This window comes from Entelurus aequoreus, linkage group LG19 (assembly GCF_033978785.1).
Source record: "Entelurus aequoreus isolate RoL-2023_Sb linkage group LG19, RoL_Eaeq_v1.1, whole genome shotgun sequence".
Taxonomy (NCBI): Eukaryota; Metazoa; Chordata; class Actinopteri; order Syngnathiformes; family Syngnathidae; genus Entelurus; species Entelurus aequoreus.
The window spans coordinates 38,578,728-38,601,888 of record NC_084749.1 but is presented as its reverse complement, the minus strand read 5'-3'; the positions used below and the strand labels follow the sequence as shown (position 1 = coordinate 38,601,888).

At 38.8% G+C, this 23,161-nt stretch overlaps 1 protein-coding gene across 2 annotated transcripts in view; it reads right to left on the bottom strand.

Annotated features, from left to right (window-relative positions):
• Window positions 1-22,603, bottom strand: part of LOC133635359 (PH domain leucine-rich repeat-containing protein phosphatase 1-like) — a 55,138-nt gene extending 32,535 nt beyond the window's left edge. For both annotated transcript variants that reach the window (XR_009822053.1, XM_062028497.1), the window contains exons 1-6: window positions 20,798-22,603; window positions 7,754-7,950; window positions 7,158-7,283; window positions 6,879-7,027; window positions 3,069-3,215; window positions 614-841 (exon numbers count right to left, since the gene is read on the bottom strand). Coding sequence is in view for 1 of the 2 variants with exons in the window: in XM_062028497.1 (XP_061884481.1) it covers window positions 614-841; window positions 3,069-3,215; window positions 6,879-7,027; window positions 7,158-7,283; window positions 7,754-7,950; window positions 20,798-22,346 (2,396 nt within the window). In the remaining variant the exon portion in view is untranslated. The remainder of the gene's footprint in view (window positions 1-613; window positions 842-3,068; window positions 3,216-6,878; window positions 7,028-7,157; window positions 7,284-7,753; window positions 7,951-20,797) is intronic.
• Window positions 22,604-23,161: the final 558 nt, after the last annotated feature.

Sequence of the window (23,161 nt, the reverse complement as noted above, 5' to 3'; positions counted from 1 at the left end):
CAAGCTTGTGGCATTGTATTCACAAAGACTTGAGGCTGTAATTTCTGCCAAGGAGCATCTAATAATTAGATTTAGTTTTTTTAGTTTTAATAAATCTGCGGGGGGGAAAAAATCACATTGTCATTATGAGGTATTGTGTATAAAAATTTGGAGGACAAATGTATTCCATTTTGGAAAAGTCTGTAACATAAAATGTGGAAAAAAGTGACGCACTGTTAAAACTTTCTGGATACACTGTATATACATACAATATAACAAACTTTGTGTACAGAAAGTGCGGGGGACTTTGCTACACACATGGTATACTACAAAGGGAAACTGCTAAAATCTTGACACATAAATGCATTTATCAGAGAACAAGGTTCTCCTTAATTTACTTTCTCGTATGTGGCTGTTAGCCATGAAAGCGAGATAATATTAATGTCTCTCAAAGTATTGGCGCAGCATGCTTGGAACTCCAGCTGGTACCTGGCATCAATAATGAGTAGAGCCATGTTGAGCAGAGTAGGTACCGTGACGTAAAAACGGCTTGTAAAATAACAACAGTATGAAAACACAGCACTTCATCAGTACAATAATCAAACAGAGGTTGTCAGAGATCCCCCATGTCTACCTGATATCTATGTGACGGGTAGGCAACCACTGCAGTTCGGTCATATCCAAGACAGAGAGTTGGTTTCCTGCCAGACATAGTTTCTCCAAGTCGCTGAGCTTCTCCAGGACAGGGGGGACACAGGTGAAGCAGTTGAAAGACAAGCCAAGGCAGGACAAGCTCTTTAAGGAGCCCAGTTCCCCAGGCAATGAACTCAGACGGTTTGCATCTAGAAGAAGTGTCTGCAATCTGCAAATATAGTTATTGTTTAATCAGAGTAAGAAAATGTGGTAAACTTGAAAAAAACATCTGCATTGTTCAGATGTGATAATGATGACTGCTAAATTATTGATTGATCAGTATCAATTAAGACTGTGGTAAGTAGTCTGTATTGATTTGTTTACAAATATTAAACAAGTAGGTGCACTAATAGGGAAACTATGATGCATGTGTGTTAATTTCCACAGCATCTCCTGTCAAATCAAAATTCTCATTATACAATTCTCCTTCTTGAAGTTCTTTGAAACTATCAGCAATCATCCATCCATTTTCTACCGCTTGCCCCTCTCTGGGTCATGGGGGGGGCTGGAGCCTATTCCAGCTGCATTCGTGAGGAAGGCGAGGTACACCCTGGACAAGTTGCTACCTCATTGCAGGGCCAACACAGATAGACAACATTCACACTAGAATTATGATCAATACAAGTCAATAGGGCTTGACCATGTCAAGTTAAAAAAAACTTTATGCATTACGTATTAAAATACAAAACCCAAAACCAGTGAAGTTGGCACGTTGTGTTCATAAATAAAAACAGATTACAATGATTTGCAAATCCTTTTCAACGTATATTCAATTGAATATACTGCAAAGACAAGATATTTGATGTTGGAACTGAGAAAATTATTATTTTTTGCAAATAATCATTAACTTAGAATATAATGGCAGCAACACATTGCAAAAAAGTTAGCACAGGGCATTTTTACCACTGTGTTACATGGCCTTTCCTTTTAACAACACTCAGTAAACATTTGGGAACTGAGGTGACCAATTTTTTAAGCTTTTCAGGTAGAATTCTTTCCCATTCTTGCTTGATGTACAGCTTAAGTTGTTCAACAGTCCGGGGTCTCAGTTGTCGTATTTTACGCTTCATAATGCACCACACATTTTCAATGGGAGACAGGTCTGGACTACAGGCAAGTCAGTCTAGCACCACTATGAAGCCACACTGTTGTAACACATGGCTTGGCATTGTATTGCTGAAATAAGCAGGGGCGTCGATGATAACGTTGCTTGGATGGCAACATATGTTGCTCCAAAACCTGTATGTACCTTTCAGCATTAATGGCGCCTTAACAGATGTGTAAGTTAGCCATGCCTTGGGCACTAATACACCCCCATACCATCACAGATGCTGGCTTTTGAACTTTGCGCCTATAACAATCTGGATGGTTCTTTTGCTCTTTGTTCCGGAGGACACGACATCCACAGTTTCCAAAAACAATTTGAAATGTGGACTCATCAGACCACAGAACACTTTTACACTTTGCATCAGTCCATCGTAGATGAGCTCAGGCCCAGCGAAGCCGGCAGCGTGTCTGGGTGTTGTTGATAAATGGCTTTGGCTTTGCATAGTTGAGTTTTAACTTGCACTTACAGATGTAGTGACAAACTGTAGTTACTGACAGTGGTTTTCTGAAGTGTTCCTGAGAACATGTGGTGATATCTTTTACACACTGATGTCGGTTTTTGAGGCAGTACCGCCTGAGTGATCGAAGGTCATGGGCTTAGCCGCTTACGTGCAGTGATTTCTCCAGATTCTCTGAACCTTTTGATGATATTACGGACGGTGTGTGGTGAAATTCCTAAATTCCTTGCAATAGCTGGTTGAGAAATGTTGTTTTTAAACTGTTTGACAATTTGCTCACACATTTGTTCAAAGTGGTGACCCTCGCCCCGTCCTTGTTTTTGAATGACTGAGCATTTCATGGAAGCTGCTTTTATACCCAATCATGGCACTCGCCTGTTCCCAATTAGCCTGTTGACCCATGGGATGTTCCAAGTAAGTGTTTGATGAGCATTCCTCAACTTTCTCAGTCTTTTTTGCCACTTGTGCCAGCTTTTTTGAAACATGTTGCAGGCATCAAATTCCAAATGAGTTAATATTTGCAAAAAATAAAGTTTTCCAGTTCAAACGTTAAGTATCTTGTCTTTGCAGTGTATTCAATTGAATATAGGTTGAGAAGGATTAGCAAATCATTGTATTCTGTTTTTATTTATGATTTACACTATGTGCCAACTTCACTGGTTTTGGGTTTTGTATTTAGGTAAATGTATATACATGTTTAGGTGTTAACCCTGAGTAAATTTGAGAAATCCCTAAATACTTTCCAACTTGTGCACCCAATACTTGTTTTTATAAATAAGTAAAGATGTATGTAAACGTCAGACCGCAACTGTAGGTATTTGGTTAACTTACTTGAGCAGAGTTTCCACTTCTTGAGGAAGAGATGAAAGGCAATTTCCTGACAAGTTGAGCTCAGTCAATGAGATGATGTCACATAAAGCCAGTGGGAACTCTGACAGTGCATTATTTGATAAACTAAGGCTTCTTAGTTTACAAAACCTGCAAACAGATTTCAACTATGAGAAACATCTTGAAAACTATGCAGGTAAAGGTATATTTATTAAATTCAGGTCAAACAGACAAAAAACATGTTTCTACCATGGGGGTCACGCAATGTTTAAAAAACAAAACAAAAAACTGTCCACAAAAGACACATTCAACATTTGCTGACTGGTTGCACATTCTGACACCTGTTTGTCAATATAGTGACATAAATAATGTTTACCGTATTTTCCGCACTATAAGGCGCACCTAAAAACCTCCAATTTTCTCAAAAGCTGACAGTGCGCCTTATAATCTGGTGCGCCTTATATATGGACCAATACTGAGCCACAACAGGTCTCACAACTACGGGATGCATAACGTAACCCCAGCCTCTACTGTAGCGTCTATTCTATGCGCCTTATAATGCGGTGCGACTTATATATGAACAAAGTTTTAAAATAGGCCATTCATTTAAGGTGCACCTTATAATCCGGTGCGCCTTATAATGCGGAAAATATTGTATAATAAACGCTCGGAGCTCAGTAACATTTTTCTCATAGCGTTTTACTTCTGATACTATATGTAAAAACCTGCACTGCAACAACGTAATATCCTTATTGTGGGATAAACGTCTATCCTATCCTATCCTATCTTGCCCACACATTTTATAAGTAACATGCAGGCCTGCCATTGTAATAAATGATACGAGTGCTCATAGGACAAAAACATGTGCTGCCGCAAAATGAAATCCATCTTTTAATATTTCTGTGTGCAAAATCATTCTTCATTTTTTATTACAGAATTGTATCTATAGGAGAATCCCCTGTCAGCACTTTGCGGTTTTAGAAATCATTAAAAGCGGTTTGCACAAAAGCTAAGCAGTTTGTTTGCATCTTTTATTGGGGAACTGCACTTTTTTTAATTTTGTCAATTATTCACAATCCACAACAATTCACAAGCCTTAGGTGAGACAAGCACACATGTTTTTCTTTTCTTATGCATTCTAACTTGTAAATAAACGCCAGCAAGAGTCAGCTAACACTGGAGGTAATGGGATTTGCTCTATTCCTATATAAAACACTCTGAAAAACATCCAAAAACCTCCATAAATGTATTATATACACGCTGTAAGTATATATGTAATGTGGTAACAGGCACATTCATATTAACATGCAATATATATGTGTTTAGATCATTTTAAACACCCGGCGGTGCAAGGTAGTTCCTCAACGTTAGTGCTTTTAGTAACGATATCACTAATACTTGGTTGATATTCAGGTTACGACATGTAAATGGTTTATTGTTGGTAGTTTTTGGATGTTTTTTAGAGGCCTTTATGGGCGCACTAGAAGACTACTTTTAGCTCCATTATTAGCCACCTAATTGCTGTGTATTATCAATTAGAATGCATAATAACAAAGAAAAATGTGTTCTTGTCTTACATAGGGATTGTAATCCTAATAAGAGAAAAGAGGACAAAAGTTTTGTTTTTTTTCGCATTCTAATGTGTACAAATCGGCTTGTTCTTGATGGCTGGCAATGCAGCTGGCAGCTTCTCTGCCGCTAAATCACTTTAAAAATGCATCAGAAAAATGCGAACAATACTTAATTTATGTTCCGTAACTTGTATAATAACCGAGTTGTAGCGACATTGTTATTGTAAGAGCGAACACTGATGAACTATTTTTCTAGCGTCTTAAGACATCGTCTTGGGATGGCCCACATTTCAGGTTTTGTTTGTAAAAAGCTAACTGGACAGCGTATGTAGTTGTAATAAGAAGCATGGTGTGCTGCGTGTATTATGAACGATATTAAAGGGACTCACTCGATGGACAGTTGTCTGGTCAAGCTTGCCAAGGAAGTTTTTTCAAGTTGACTTTGGGTAGGTATGCCATATGCTGTATGTCCGCATAGCTTGGCTCCAAGTTCCATATTTATACCTGCAAGTCATGCCGACCTCACTCTCTCGGCTTCTGTCTGCTCCACCCTCTCTTCGTGCTCGCTTCTATAAGCAGCAGTTCATCCTCGGTATATTCAGGCTCAAAAAGATAAGGTCGTAAATCCTCATTTGTCCAAGAATAGTCATCTTATTTGTCTGCCATGATTAGAACACACTGGTGTTTGTTTCCGAAAGTAGGAACACACAATTGTTGCCGGAAGTGCACTGCTATAGAAACGGAAATAAATGCGCCGAGAAAGAAGTTCCGGTAATGCATAAAATAATCAAAACACGGTAAATATTAAATATATTACACATTGTTATGAACGTGTCTGTTACTGCATTATATATATACTTGCAGTGTGTATATAAAATGTTGCTGGAGGGTTTTAAAGTTGTTTTAGAGGGGCTTTGAAGGCTACAACGGTGACACCGATTAGCTACATTTTGCAAGCGTTTTTTATAATCTTTAGAATCCTACAAAAAAGGGTGTGTGTTCTTGTCTCTCATAATGATTGTGAATTATAAGCAAAATTCCAAAAAAGTGCAGTTCCCCTTTAAGTTACTAAAATAAGGACCGGAATTAATTTAGCATGTCTGTCTTCATGAATATGCAGAATATATGTTGATCATCTGAATTTCCACAATGCTGGGAGAAGAAAATACAAACATAATGATTTAGGACATGCTTGGGTTAAGCGATAATGGCAAAACTAACAATCCGGATTATTTTGAGTGATATTGTAATCACTAGGGCTGCAACTAACAACAAATTTGGTAATCGATTAATCTGTCGATTATTACTTCGATTAATCGATTAATAATTGGATAAAAGAGACAAACTACATTTCTATCCTTTCCAGTATTTTATTGAAAAAAAACAGCATACTGGCACCATACTTATTTTCATTATTGTTTCTCAGCTGTTTGTAAATGTTGCGGTTTATAAATAAAGGTTAATAAAAAAATAAAAATAAAAAAAGTAGCCTCTGCGCATGCGCATAGCATAGATCCAACGAATCGATGACTAAATTAATCGCCAACTATTTTTATAATCGATTTTAATCGATTAGTTGTTGCAGCCCTTGTAATCACGATTAATTACAGCATTATTCATCAATTTGAAAACGAGTATTTATTGTACCACCAAAATTCAACTTTAAGTATAGTTTAAAAAACCTGCATATAAATTAGTCACAAATAAACCATCCATCCATCCATTTTCTACGGCTTGAGTAAAATACTAATAGCAATAACAATACACTTAAATAACAATAACAATATAAAACAATAAAATTATTTTTTTCCTTTTTAATTGTTTTTAATTCAGTTTTTTTTTAACCTTTTACACTTATTTTACCACTTTAGATTGTGTGCTTAATGTGTAAAATAAAATGTAAAAAAATGTTCTATTGTTGATGCACTGCAGGACTGCCCAGAGTGGGTCGAAGCATAAAAACATGGGATGTACAGTAAATGAGTGTCTCATTGGTGAAAGCTGCGTCAGACACGCCAAAACCTAATTTCAATAAGGCGGCTTGCACCATTTATTAATTGCACATGCAGTCTTAGTAGATTACATGCAACATGCTCGCAATAGTAAGACACCATTTTATAGTTTACGCATGGTATTTAGCGCGTGGTATTTATATCTTAGTAAATTAGGTACTGTGTCTACCTACACAAATAGGATGACATTCAACCCTGTATAACACAAACCCAGTGTGGTGGAAGCTCACCTGGTAAGTGCTGGAACACCTTTGTGCAAGGACATGAAGTTGTTTTTGAGATTGAGATGTGTGAGGTCCTGGCTGAAAAACAGCTGTGCTGGCAGTTCCTCTAGACTGCAGCATGACAGGTCGACTGAGTTTACCCTCTGGGCCACAATCTGACTCAGCAGGAGGAACGACAGAAAAAGATTCAGTTGTAATTGTAATCGTGTTTAAGTTACATTTGAAAAACATTATCATTAAGTGGCGGTATAAAGAAACTTTACACACTTAAGTACAGTCTCATACCTTTGAGGCCGTTCTGTGCCAGCAGAGGTATTCTGTGTAGGAATCGTAGCTGATGTAGTAGGTCTGGCTCGGGGGACCGGCTGAGCTGAGGGCTAAACAGTAGCTGTGTCTCTTTACCTCATCGGCCTGTAATAAAGAACATCCGCTCAGTTACAGCTCATGTTATTCTATTCTGTGTTATATGTGTTTTATGTTGCACCAAGTAAAATTCCTATTTTGTGAACCCGTTCTCAAACAATGGCAATAAAAACTATTCTGATTCTGATCTATTAGGTTCTTTGCAAAACAACCAAATTGTGAATGTCTCTCTTATCTACTGTGCTATCCCAGCTTTGAAAGTCAATTTAGATTATATTGGATTTTTAGAAAACTGAGAAATTCAAAACATGACAAATTCATATCATAATTATAAACATGACTGTATACTACTGTTTATGTTTGTATTTCATAAAAGCAACCCATTACACAGTAGATGGGCACAACGGCAGTCTTAGCTGGTGAACTTTTTTTTCAAAACCAAACTGACATTATATTGCAAAAGGAGATGTTCCTTGTCTGGTCTACAGTTCAAGCTCTGCTTGGCTTTCATTATGTACCTTGCCACCAATAAGAGGGAGGATATGGATTTTGCCCATGTGGGCATGTTTCACAGATGACACAATAAGGCAGGTTCCACTCAGAGTGACCTGACGTTTTGACCAGCGGTTGACAGGCAGTGCAAGCTTCCCTTTGCGAACGTTGAACACCCCGGACAGCTGCACGCGCTCCAAACCACCTACAGTTCGTGGTTTTCCTGAAAAGACAGGGAGACTTGTTATACGAAAGAAAGTGCTGCACATTAAAACAAGTTATTTTCATCTCTTAAGGATTATGTAAATAAACTTCTTTAGGTAGCCCACTCTTCCAAAGTGACATGAAAGAACATTGAGTAAAATGAAAGGTTATGAATTAATTTGTTTTTGATTGAGGCAAATTGGAGATCAAATACTTATTTACATCAATCAAATACAAATTATTTTTTGATCTTCACTAAAAGATTTTTCTTGTTTGTTTTTTTCATCAAAGTTTACAACAGCAAAAAACACAATACGAGATCGTATCGATAACGGTACTGTAACATTAAATGTTGTGATAGTTCACCATGTCCATTTATTGTCGCAATCCTAATTTGACTTTCTTTTTGTATTACCATTATTTAGGGCTGGGCGATATATCGAATATGCTCGATATATCGCGGGTTTGTCTCTGTGCGATATAGAAAATGACTATATCGTGAGTATTCGAGAATACGTTCTCACGCAGTTGCTTTTAGCTGCAGGCATTACACTACAGGCGTTTTTCACTCTTTCTTGTCTCTCCTTCTCACAGAGACATAAAACAAGCGCACCTTGTAACATACGTCACATACTGTCGCGCGTGCAACGTCATACGCTCTCACGGAGCAGAGAGGTAGCAGCATGGCTAACGTTAGCTGTGGTGCTAGCGGAGCGGTGCGAGTGGTAATACGAGAGAGGAAAGGTGCCAATCTGGTAACAAATGGAAGAAGAATTAATTCCCCCAAAAACAGCCATGGGTCCATCTTCTGCCTATGTGGTTTGGCTTCAAGCGGGAAGATGTTGAACAGATATAATACAGTAATATGTAAAGTATGCGGCAAAAGCGTTGCTACAAAAAGTAGCAGCACTACTAATTTGTACCATAATTTGAAAAGTCACCCGCTAGAGAATGAAGAGTGCTTGAAACTCCACACCAACAAAATGCCGAAGCAACCAGCACTGACTCAATTAAGCCTGGCGCCTTCCATTTCCACATCAACATAAAATATTCAACAACAGAAGGAGATAACGTCCCAGAAACCTACCACATAGCGAAGGGCATACACTATTTCTATTATGCAGCTGATTTTTATTTTACAGTTTTGGAAATATCTTGTGTGACATCATGCACAAAAGTGCACTTTATTTGTTTTAAAATATTGTAGTGGCATTCTGTACAAAAAGTGCACTTTAATTTAATGTTGTTTTGGTATGTCTTCTTGGTGACATCTGGCACAAAAGTGCACTAATAGCTTGTTTTAAAATGTCTCTGACAATCTTGCACTTTCTGTTTTGAAATTACATGAATGTTTGTGCCACTGCTTAATAACTGTTTAATAAATACAGTTTTGGTAAACTGACTTAGTTGTGATTTCCTTCTCTGCATGAACGTTTAAAATGAGCATATATTAATGCAGTATGAACAAGAATGTTTAATGTAGACATATAGAATCATCATACTGGTGTGATTATATGCATCAAGTGTTTATTCAAGGCTAAGGAAAAACATTGAGATATATATCGTGTATCGTGACATGGCTTAAAAATATCTAGATATTAATAAAAGGCCATATCGCCCAGCCCTACCATTATTCACTATCTTAGATTGAAAACAAATACTGGCAAACATTGAATCTCTTGACTCTTTTCGAAGGGGACCTACAGTATGATGATTTTTCTCTTTTCTGACTTATGAATGTTGGATAGTTGCGTTAAACTCAGCCAAAGTTTAACGCAACTAAACTGCTAATCTCGGACGAAGAAGACGGCAACATTACAACTTGGTCTGAAGAAACAAGAAAAAATATATAATAAAGTGTTATTGTGCACAATAATCACGTACGTGCAACATGCAGTGAGATAAGTGATGGTTCTTTTATGCAGCTCTGTATTGATCCGAGAGTGGGTAGTTGACCTAATGTTGACTGTTAAATCTATATATTGTTTATGAAATTTATTTTCGACCACGACTGAAAGAAACATATCAGTGATGTTCATCTTCAAGATATAAATCTAAGTCTATGTTAACCCTGCAGAACAGAATGTTCAATTCTGATTTTTTTTCCTGTTAAAATCCAAACTTTTTATGTACCGGTAGTTGTTCACATTACAAAAAAAATGCAATGTCTTATTTATTTAAGTTAAAGTACCCATGATTGTCACACACACACTAGGTGTGGCGAAATTATTCTCTGCATTTGACCCATCACCCTTGATCACCCCCTGGGAGGTGAGGGGAGCAGTGAGCAGCAGCGGTGGCCGCACCCGGGAATCATTTGGTTATGTGGACACAAACTGACCCACATGCAGACATGTCGTTGCACCTACATAGCTCCAATTCTAGTAGGTCTCAGACCTGGTACATTTGTGACAATTTCAAGAGTTTTGTGAAATCAAAGTTAACATTTTCTGAATAAAATTATTGCGTGTAGAAGATGAAGAAGAAAGAGGGCAATTTTTATAGAGCAATATTTATTTTGCAACTGTTTATTTTGGCAAAGAATTATGACGCTCATCGCTTTTTGATTATATAATAGTGGGATTAACAGGACCAATCGTTCAGATTGCAGTTGCATCGGATGCATAATTTGTATCCACATACAAAAGAGGCCTGGGTCGGATTTGAAAATTCTGAATTGTACTTACATTGACATGAAAAAAATGAGATACAAGTCACATATGGGTAAAACAATCGGAACTGACCTGCAGTGTGAACAAGGCCTAACAGTATATATTTTGAAAAGATAAATTCTGATACTTTTGGAGAGGGTGCTGCGTGGAGGGTTTCATTTACAATCTGGGAACGCCTCGACCTACAAACTATTTGCAGACAGACTCACAAAACAGGTTATAAATGGGACTGTGGAGCAAAATTTACACCAAAGCATATCCTGACAGAGGCTCCAGCGCCCCCGAAAGGGACAAGCGGTAGAAAATGGATGGATGGATGGATATCCAATACATATTATTTAGACCAGGTGTTGACAATCTTTAGCATTCAAAAAGCCATTTGAGCCCTTTCCCACCAAATAAAACCCACTTAGAGCCGCAAACTCTGATCTCTAAAACGACGATAACACCACTTATACTGCAGTTTAATTACACTTATTCTATACCATTTATGAAATCAAACACTCAGCAGAAAACGACTCCAAGTATTTTTGCTCTGATCAGCTTTCTCCAGCAGTTCCGAAACTGCTCCTTATTGTCATCTCCAGCTGGGTATTTTCTGCAAATGCTGTGTTTGTTCTGGAAATGTCTTTCAACATTTAATTTTTTCTTTGTTTGCTATTTTCTCCCCACATATTATGTGCACAGGTGAACCAACCTAATCTACAATGAAAGCCAATTCATCCGTCCATGAAGCTTTAAATGTTTTATTTTCATTAGAAATGTTTTTCTTTTTTATCTGTCCATTGCTAGCTTACCGGGGGTTGACCGCTAAACACAATACAATTGCTTGGCAACAAAAGATGACCAATGGGGTGTGATGTACGTTTTGATCGACAAAATATTAAAATATGCTTTATTTTTATATTACAAGATCACCAAACTCCAAAAAATAACAACTGTTACATTAAATCAACTAACTAAATAGGCATGAAAGTGTAGCATTCGGCTCAAAAGCCACACATTGCGCGCTCCTGACCTAGACCACAAGGAAGTGCGTTGAATGTAAATTATAATCATTATAGGTCCCCTTTAATCTATGTGGAGGGGGGCGTGGCCTGCGGGCCTGCCACGGAATGGGGTGTGCCAGGACCGGCCTCGAAGACATTGACAGGTACGTAGAAGGCCCCCTTCCACAATCTACTTGCTAATTTTCTCTCTACTTTACACGGAGAATGCAATACTCATATTACAACACCTAGCTTGTAAGATTTGTAGATATATTTTTTGAATGACGACCTTTGACTCATTATCAAGCACAAATGTCATTAACATATTATAGTTATTGAATGTTTTCTTATGAATATTAAGCACCAATATTTTAGAAGATCCCAAATATTAATAACACATTTTCGCTTTTTAAGCAAAACATTCCAATCTGAAGAAGTCATGAATAAATGAGATATGAATAAACAACAGTGATTGAGGTGTACTGTAGCCTCATAAACTTGCAACTGTTATCTAACGTTACAGTATATTAAATTATTATAGAAAAAAGCAGTGGTTAGTTTCAGTTTTGAGTTTGGCTATGTCAACAACATATGTAGATGTCAGTCCGCTAGTCCAAGGGACATCCAGTTAATCTGGTTGCAGTGAAGAATTTTTAAAAAGTGCTCAATAACAAAATATATAAAATATTCAAAAAGCACTGTTAATCGACAATTAGCACAATCCAAAAAAATTATAATTACTGAGGGCTAAATTATAGCAATTCATTTTTAAGCAATTAAAAGGGCTGTGCACGTGCAATAGCTTCCGGTGTTGTTAGCTAATAATAGCAATTTAGATATCTAGCATTAGCTTTTATTTAATGTATATTCTATCTCAGGGGTCTCCAAACTTTTTGACTCGGGCCGCATTGGGTTAAAAAAATTTGGCCAGGGGTCGGGAGTACCCCGCCTTCCGCCCGAGTGCAGTTAAGATAGGCTCCGGCACACCCCACAACCCCGAAGGGGACAAGCGGTAGAAAATGGATATATATTCCTCACGCACTAATTGACTAAAAGAGTATTTTCAGAATGTGTTTGTTCTATTTTTGGCCAAAGTAAGACAAAGAAAACAATCTGAAGTTGTCTTTATTTTTTTAGTTTCAATGCCATGATTTTAATAGTCCGGCCCGTGTGTGCACAGATTTCCCTCCATGCGGCCCCTGAGCTCAAATGAGTTGGACACCCCTAAAGTACAGTATTACAGTATATGTAACAGCTGCAGCAAAAAAAAAAGGGCAACATAAAATAGAGAGTAGATCCAGCAGAAAATAGACATTATAAACAAAGAGAGGTAGCTAACAGAAAAAAAGAACTTGAGTCTTCCCGCGGGCCGGATTTTGGGGACCCTGTTCTCTTAGACTACTTTTGTATGAGTGCACATGCTCCCTGCGTGTACGTGTTGACGTGTTATTACATAAACTTGGTAATTGTGAAAAATATAAATAGTTGTCAAACAAATGTGTTCTGTTAAACCACTAATGGTAACATAAGCTAGCCGGTGGTGTTCTTGTTACCGTATATGTTTTGCGTAGTAAAATGTTACTGTGAGGAAGTTGCAAACAGCTCCTTTAAAGGCCTACTGAAATGAATTTTTTTTATTTAAACAGGGATAGCAGATCTATTCTATGTGTCATACTTGATCATTTCGCGATATTGCCATATTTTTGCTGAAAGGATTTAGTATAGAACAACGACGATAAAGATTGCAACTTTTGGTATCTGATAAAAAAAAGGCTTGCCCCTACCGGAAGTAGCGTGACGTAGTCAGTTGAACATATACGCAAAGTTCCCTATTGTTTACAATGATGGCCGCATGAAGTGAGAGAGATTCGGACCGAGAAAGCGACAATTTCCCCATTAATTTGAGCGAGGATGAAAGATTTGTGGATGAGTAAAGTGCAAGTGAAGGACTAGTGGGGAGTTGAAGCTATTCAGATAGGGAAGATGCTGTGAGAGCCGGGGGTGACCTGATATTCAGCTGGGAATGACTACAACAGTAAATAAACACAAGACATATATATACTCTATTAGCCACAACACAACCAGGCTTATATTTAATATGCCACAAATTAATCCTGCATAAAAACACCTGCGTGTTTGTTACGCTAGCTCCTAGCTCCTCTGCTAGCTCCTAGCTCCATAGAACACGCCAATACAATTCAAACACCTGACCAACACACACAATCACTCAGCCCAAAAGACCGTTCACCTAACCCAAGGATCATAAAGCTTATATATTTTTAAAAAGTTACGTACGTGACGCGCACATACGGTCAAGCTGTCAAATGTTTAGCAGCCAAGGCTGCATACTCACGGTACCTGATATTCAGCTGGGAATGACTACAACAGTAAATAAACACAAGACATATATATACTCTATTAGCCACAACACAACCAGGCTTATATTTAATATGCCACAAATTAATCCTGCATAAAAACACCTGCGTGTTTGTTACGCTAGCTCCTAGCTCCTCTGCTAGCTCCTAGCTCCATAGAACACGCCAATACAATTCAAACACCTGATCAACACACACAATCACTCAGCCCAAAAGACCGTTCACCTAACCCAAGGTTCATAAAGCTTATATATTTTTAAAAAGTTACGTACGTGACGCGCACATACGGTCAAGCTGTCAAATGTTTAGCAGCCAAGGCTGCATACTCACGGTACCTGATATTCAGCTGGGAATGACTACAACAGTAAATAAACACAAGACATATATATACTCTATTAGCCACAACACAACCAGGCTTATATTTAATATGCCACAAATTAATCCTGCATAAAAACACCTGCGTGTTTGTTACGCTAGCTCCTAGCTCCTCTGCTAGCTCCTAGCTCCATAGAACACGCCAATACAATTCAAACACCTGATCAACACACACAATCACTCAGCCCAAAAGACCGTTCACCTAACCCAAGGTTCATAAAGCTTATATATTTTTAAAAAGTTACGTACATACGCAAAAAAAAGTTGCGCACATACGGTCAAGCGATCAAATGTTTAGAAGCCAAAGCTGCATACTCACAGTAGCACGTCTGCGTCTTTGTCATCCAAATCAAAGTAATCCTGGTAAGAGTCTGTGTTGTCCCAGTTCTCTACAGGCGTCTGTGTATCGAAGTCAAAAGTCCTCCTGGTTAGAGTCTCTGTTATCCGAGTTCTTCCATCTTGACTGCATCTTCCGGGAATGTAAACAAAGAAGCGCCGGCTGTGTACTGTTGTTGCTGACTACGTTCGAAAAATACGTCCATTTCGCACCGACAACTTTCTTCTTTGCTTGCTCAGCTTCCTTCTCCATAATGCAATGAACATGATTGCAACAGATTCACGAACACAGATGTCCAGAATACTGTGGAATTATGAAATGAAAACAGAGCTTTTTCATATTGGCTTCAATGTGGAAGGCATACCCGTGTTCGCCGGTCTACGTCATGCGCATACGTCATCTTCAGAGGCGTTTCGAACCGGAAGTTTAGCGGCAAATTTAAAATGTCACTTTATAAGTTAACCCGGCCGTATTGGCATGTGTTATAATGTTAAGTTTTCATCATTGATATATAAACTATCAGACTGCGTGGTCGGTAGTAGTGGGTTTCAGTAGGCCTTTAACTAGTCTACCAATCGTTTCAAAAGTTGATGACAGATTGAGTATCAAAATAGTTAATGTTAGTAGCAAGTTAGCAACCTTACATGACAACATAAGGACAGGAATTACATCCTCTGTTTTTTGTGTACACACTACACACATACCGGATGCCTCCAGATGTGTCAGTCTACTAGATTAATTACAGAGAGAAAAGCAAAACACTGAGTTTTGTCCCACTAGGACAGGGATCTGCAACCTGCGGCTCTTTCGTGCCTCTGCCCTGGCTCCCTTTGGTTTGCCTTTGACACAACATTTCAATGAATAATGGCTATTTAATTGTAATTAATTATATTTAATTTAGTTAGTTTAATTTTAATGTTACAGTTGTTATTTTGGAGAGTTCTGTGATCTCGTAATGTAAAAAAAACAACTGATTTTGATATATTGTCGATCGAAATGTATGTCAGACCCCCTATGTGTCATCTTTTGTTGACAAGCCATTGTACTGTTTTTTAACGATCAAAATCCGGTAAGCTAGCAATTGAAGGAAAATACAACATTTATTGCTTCATGGACAGATTAATATGCCTTCACCGTTGACTAGGAATGATGCTCGAAACCAATTTTCCCGGTTGTTCGATAAGAAAAGAACCGAGTCCTCGGACTCAAATCCCTTTTTGAGAACCGGTACCCGTTATCGAGACCACTATAGTAAAGAAAAAGAGTTGGTTCTTTATTCGAATCCCTGGGAACGAATACCAAATGGGCAATGTTATGCCCATTTGATTGTAGACTCTTACTGACACATTGTGGCGATTGAAACAGAGACAGATTGTTTTTGTGTTACTGTATATATTTGTTTTTCTGAAAAATCCCACTTAAAATACTTTGGGTAACAACAGTCAATATGTATTTATTTTATTTTTTTAGGGGGGTAACAGTCAATATTTATTTATTTATTTTATTAAATTTTTTTCTTATAAAATAAAAGTGAGCTTTTGTTAAACCAAATATTGTGTTTTTTTTCCATATACAACAACCTATCTGGATTCGATAAGAGAATCGATAAGGAATCGATTCGATAAGAGGATTTGATAATAGACTCGAACTCGATAATTTCTTATCAAACATCATCCCTACCGTTGACGAGGTTAGTTCATGTGTGCTTAATATGTTGGGAGAAAATGGAAAATCAAATGTTGAAGACATTTCCACAACACACAGCATTTGCAAAAAAATACCCAGCTGGAGATGAACGAAAAAAAAGCAGTTTTGGAACTGCTGCGGAAAGCTGATCAGAGCAAAATAACTTGGTGAGTCGTTTTCTGTCTAGTGTTTGATTTTATAAATGCTATTTTATAAGTGTAATGAAACTATAAGTGGCGTTATCGTCATTATAGGGATCAAACAGAGTTTGTGACTCTTGGTGGGTTTTATTTGGTGGGAAGTGGGCTCAAATGGCTCTTTGTATGGTGAAGGTTGCCGACCCCTGCACTAGTACAATTGTAAACACACATGTAACAATCAGTTACATGACAGGGCCTCAGCAGGTTTCAACATGTCAAATGTAAGACTTTTTAAGACTTTTTTAAGACCATCTAGAAAATAATTTAAGACCTTTCACATGCATACGGACAAAAAATACAATGACAAAGTAAAATCAGAGGTCCAGAATGAATTGCAAGTACATGGATTCATTCGATGCTCTTTCACATTGGAAAACAAAATGGTTAAACTACCTAAATACACCAGGAGCTTCTCTAGTGTAAACTAACTGAAAAAAATATTAGCAAACATCGGAACAACCAATTTTCCGATTTGCCATAGAAGTGTTTTCTTGCAAAAAGGGGAAGTGTGCTTCATATCAAGTGTTTTCATGCAACATCAACATCAGCAATGGTAGAGGAAAGCACAACAATATATTGTCTGTGAAAGCGACATTTAGCATCTCTGCTGAAGCTAAATGGTTAACTTTGATAATGTTTTGTTCAGCTGTCAGAATGGAGCAAACAGTACAAACATCTACAGTACTAATGTATCTGCACAAAGTTGTGAAAAACAGAGTGCAGACAGAGCGATTGTCTAAAAAGAAAGAAGGTGATTATGGCTTGCAAGCCTCAAACAGAATTTGGATGTGAATAATGTGGATAACCTTCAAATGTGCTCAGCTCATTTTGTATCTGATATGTATGAATACATTTTGACCTTTTTTTTTAAAACATATTGCTAAAACACAAGGATTAATTTTTATTTAGGCATGGCAATATGACATTCACAAATCTCCATTGCTTTCCTCACCCCTCAATAAGATGAGTGTAAACACTAAACAGGCATCCGCTTTTAATGTTGGTTGCTGTATAAACTTGGAGAAAAGATGAGGTATGAGAAGCTGACCTGAAATTATTGGAACAAATAATAGAAAAATGATAAGAGAATTATGTTTTTTTATATAGTTTTACTGCTGAGTACACTACTGCCACAGGGAAATTAGCGTGTGTTTACTGCATGTAATAGTAGGATTTCACTAGTAAATAGGGATGATGCTCGACCCGGTTTTCCCGGTTGTCCGATAAGAAAAGAACCGAGTCCTCGGACTCGAATCCCTTTTTGAGAACCGGTACCCGTTATCGAGACCACTATAGTAAAGAAAAAGAGTTGGTTCTTTATTCGAATTCCTGGGAACGAATCTCGTTCCGACAAGAAATGCCCCGTGAGACATCACAAGAAATTACGTCACATAGCTCAGTCATTTGTCACGGACCGTGTGTAGCGTGCTGCGGTTAGTTCCCGGAACGCAAAACTGACGGCTCCGGACGGAAGTGTGCAGGTAGGAGATGATTTATTTCTCATAAATCATACACATTACAACAGACAGGAACGAAACAAAAGGAAAGCGTGCCGTTCGCACGAGAAGCTAAAGCAAAAACTTACTTAGCACAGGAATACTAGAAGCTAAGGTAACTTAGCACAGGAATCATGAGCTCGAAAACCAGAATGCCAATGTAATTGTTGCAAATGCAAACAATGAAGCCAAGACGAGTGACCGGAAAAGGCAGGCTTAAATAGAGTCTCTGATGAGCAACAGGTGCGCGTACAAGGCAGTTGAAAATCATAAGTAACCATGGTGACTAAAACAAACCCCCGAAGTGCACAAAACAACTAAGGAAGTCCAAAACTAACAGAACATAACTAAACAAAACATGATCCGACCACATCATAATACATCACAGTTTCATATCATTTCACTTTACAGGAGTAGGAAGAATTAAAGCTTATTTAATCCTACCCCTTTCCCACTTCATAGCGTTTACAAATATATACATCATTTACTGACCTTTTTATAATAAAATATATGTGAATTAGCATATACAACAGTTTTGTAATATGTAATTAATTAATTCAGTCATTATTAATATACTGGGATGAAGAATATCTTATTTTCAATAAGGTTGAGAGCATTTCTCATAATTCTTCTTCTTTGTAAGCACTATTCATTTGAACAACCTCTTAAACTGGATCATATCAGTACAATGTTTAACTTCTTTACTTAATCCATTCCATCATTTAATTCCACATCATTTTAGCTGTTTGTAATTTTACCAAGTCATCAAACTTTAATATTTTTGACTTAATAAATAAAGTGCTTGTATGTCCTCTATATCCAACATTATGTATCAGTCTAATTGATCTTTTTTGTAACACGGTTAACGAATGTAGCGCACATTTGTAGTTATTTCCCCACATTTCTGCACAATAACTCAGATATGGTAATACTGTAGTAGCGAGCAGTAGAGAATGTGAAGTGATTTGTTAAACCAAATATTGTGTTTTTTTCCATATACAACAACCTATCTGCACTCGATAAGAGAATCGATAAGGAATCGGTTCGATAAGAGGATTCAATAATAGGCTCGAACTCGATAATTTCTTATCAAACATCATCCCTACTAGTAAACATCTCATATTGATCTCCTTAGGAAATCGGCGCCAGTTAACCCACATAACACTCATTTTGGGGGGTTACGTTTATCTTTGTAAAGTTGTGCAAGTGTTTGTGGCGTTTCAGCATCTTTTGACACGGACTTATCCTGGATTTTTTACTTTTACATTATCATTCCATTCACTTTCACCGCCATGTTCCCTACTCGATGGCTGCACGTCTGGGTACTAAACACTTTAGACGTTTCCATCCACCGGGTTCAACCATGCATTAAATTGATCGTTCAGAAGACACAAATTGTCGAACTTGTACTTACCGATCTTATGCAAGTCATTTGGCTTTGCTGTGGGCTTTTGTTAAGTTTTCTCTGTTGCTATGCTAACTAAGCTGTCAACACACAGCTGCGCACGCACAGCAATAGCTGCCGGTGTTCGATAAATTCTGACCGGGCACAGTTAGTTTCGCTGTGTAGTTACGTTATAGCGTCCTCAAAAATCGAAACATTTCTGAATGACTAATGTTTATGCATGTTTTAAATAAAAGTAACGTCCATACATTTTTAAGAGCTTTCAAAATCGTATTTAAGACCTTTTATGAGAAATTAGGAGAATTTTAGAAATGTTAAGGCCTTAAATTCAAATGATTGGATTTAAGACTTTTTTTAGACTTTTTAAAACCCAGAGGATACCCTAGAACAGACCTGGGCAAATTAAGTCCCGGGGGCCACATGCGGCCTGTTGAGTTTTTCAATCTGGCCCGCCGGACATTCCCAACTAATTTTTTTAGATCTTTAAGATGGAAACTGTAGCTGCCATTATGATGTGCAGTCATGTTTTCAAATGACCGTAAGTCTTCAACTATACAAAGTATTTCAATGGTTGGAATCTGCGCTTATGGATTATTTACCAGTTACTATGGTAATCTAATTAGTTACTATGGTCATCTAATTAGTTACTATGGTAATCTACGTCACAGCAGCTCAGATGAGGCACCAAGCAGTGTGGGCGGGAAGCGTTTCCACAGACGCGGGCGGAGATTTTCACAACAAAGTTCTAAAGCTTAGTGATATATAGAATAGAATAGAAAGTACTTTATTGATCCCTGGGGGAAATTCAGCATAATATCAGATATATCAGATTGTAGGTGGGTTTATTTTGTTCATATTTCACTGTTTTGTTGCGTTTCACTTGATTGTAAAATATGTCTATCGAAGGGGGAGTGACGTTCATATTTTGTCAATTTTCAGTGTTTTATCGTTCATAGAAAAATGTAGAGTTCCATTACGTTTTTTAAGGCGGTCTGTCATAACGTTTTTAGCATTCAATCAAGACATTATTGTGAGGTTTTGTATTAGTGTTCCTAAAAATAGAGATACTGGCCCCAGACACATTTTTTTCTCTAAATGTGGCCCCCCGAGTCAAAATAATTGCCCAGGCCTGCCCTAGAATAAACACAATAGAGTACATAAAACAGTGGGATTGAATTAACACAATCAGGTGCACCACTATTGACCTGCTATATCTAGCAAAAAGCTCCCTGACACCTCATGTTCATGATACAAGGTAACAAAATGAAAACATGTTTGTAAATACAGCAAATACACAAGCAAGTACGGTAGATACAGTTCTCAGTACTCACCAAAGTAGAAACGAATCAGGCATCCAATACCCGGGTTCATCCCTTCCTCTTGCACCCTCCATGGGTCTTCGAAACCCAAGTTAGTCAAGTACTCATTTAATATTTGCAGAGGCTTCTCCTCATCTTGTACATGTCGCACAACTCCACCATGCAGCTGGACAAAGAGAGATGGCGTTGGGCTAGTACTGATGTGTTCTGGCCATTCTCTGTTAGTGTCACACGCCACTGATGCTTGGCTGCTCAGGGGCCTCGTCAGAGAGCTGCTGGAGAATTTGGAGGCAGGTTGGATGGGTGAATCGTTGCAGTACACAACTACAGCCTCACTGTCGACATCTAATGTGCTTATCAATTGCTCCGGGGTATTTGCGAGGTCCATCGACGCAGACAGATCCGCGGGGGAATTGCATATGGAACGGGCCGGAGAGGACGTGAGCTCGACCTCATCCGAGGAACTCTCAAAAGGGTCAGGTCCCTCTGGGGCACTGTCACAGTTGTGGCTCAATGCTGATGAGTCCGTAGTCAGCGAGTCTTGGTGCGCTGTGCTTTTGGGTCCTCCTGGGCTGAAGTCCTCACAAGTGCTGCTCTCTATATCGGATCCGGAGTAGACAGGAAAACAGTCCGCCCCGCTCAAGTTCAAATCCACACCAATGTCATTCAGGCAAACCTCGGATGAAGAGTTGCTTGCAGTTCTATCGTCTAAAAACGGGTTAGATGACAGTTTAGAATCAAAATAATGTTTTGTGCTACTGTTATATTGTAGAGATCCGTTCTCTAACGTATTTGTGTCTTTAGGATCCAATCCTACACTATGTATGTCATCAGTTTGTTCAACACTAGTTGTACAGCTATTTACATCAGTAGTGGTTACGCAGTTGATTCTCAAAACAGCCCCAGCTTTACTCGCTTCCAGTTTGCTGGCCAACTCTTTCGCAGTAGTGTCCACGGTGCACAGCACGGGCCGTGGGTAGGAGGGTGTCAGCCAGTCGTGGACGTGAATACAGCCCCGTTTAGGATCCGATCGCACCCATCCCTTGTCGGAGGCTAGAAGTTGCTTCGACTGCTTCTGCCTGAGGAAGGTTTTCCTATCCAGACTGAGGGTGCTGAGCGGCGACGCCGACGGAGCAGGAGTGCCCGACTCGGCGGGAGACGCCCCGGGAGAGCAGCCGGTCGGCGGGGAACCCAGGGACAGATTCCGCTTGTGCCGCTGGCGCTTCTTGCTCAGCAAGGAGTTGGCGGAAGCGCCGCCGTTGCCGGGCTTCACGGTCGGCATGTTGATATTTTTGACCGCACCGCCAATCGCGTTGGCAACTTGGTTCTGGTAGATCCCATTCCTGATCGCGATCTGGAGAAGGGAGGTGGCCGCGATTCCCTTCCCTAAGAGTTTCGCCTCGGCGCCGTCATCTTCCCCGGCGGATGGTCGCTTCCCTCCGGATATCACCGTCAATCCACTGGATTTCGCCGGAACGCCGTCATGAGCGGGCTCTGGCGTCCACTGAGGTGTTTGCGAAGTTGAAAGGGCCCCGCACTCGTATTCCTTCACACGTTCCATCCCGTTAAGCCCGCAGGTGAATGCTAGCCGTCGTTAGCACGACCACCCCTTTAACCGGTCAAAGTGAATGCGACTCTCCGTTAGCCTAGCATGCTAAGGCGCTGCGTAGCTAAGTCCAAAAGAGTTACGGCGCCGCATCACCCCATTCTTAAATACCTCCGTTAGCTCTCCGGTAAGAGCTAAGATGTTAAAGGCAGCTCGTCGCCATGGAAGCCGCCGCGAGAAGACGGGATGATTGACGGTCAGTGAGCAGGGCAGGGCTGGTCTCATTGGATATGAGTTATGGCGCGTTCAGGGTCAAACAAATAATCGGAAATTTGCCTGACAAGTCAAAACGCTCAGAAAAATGTATACAATACAGGCCAACATTTTGTGTCAAAGTCAATGTGTTTTCTTTATTTTCATGACTATTGACATTGTAGATTGTCACTGAAGGCTTCAAAACTATGACACATGTGAAGTAAAAACTAGGGATGTCCGATAATGGCTTTTTGCCGATATCCAATATTCCGATATTGTCCAACTCTTTAATTTGCGATACCAATATCAACCAATACCTAATTTCAACCGATACTGATATATACAGTCGTGGAATTAACACATTATTATGCCTAATTTGGACAACCAGGTATGGTGAAGATATAGGTCCTTTTTTTTTTAATTAATAAAATAAAATAAGATAAATACATTAAAAACATTTTCTTGAATAAAAAAAGAAAGTAAAACAATATAAAAACAGTTACATATAAACTATTAATTAATGAAAATGAGTAAAATTAACTGTTATAGGTTAGTACTATTAGTGGACCAGGAGC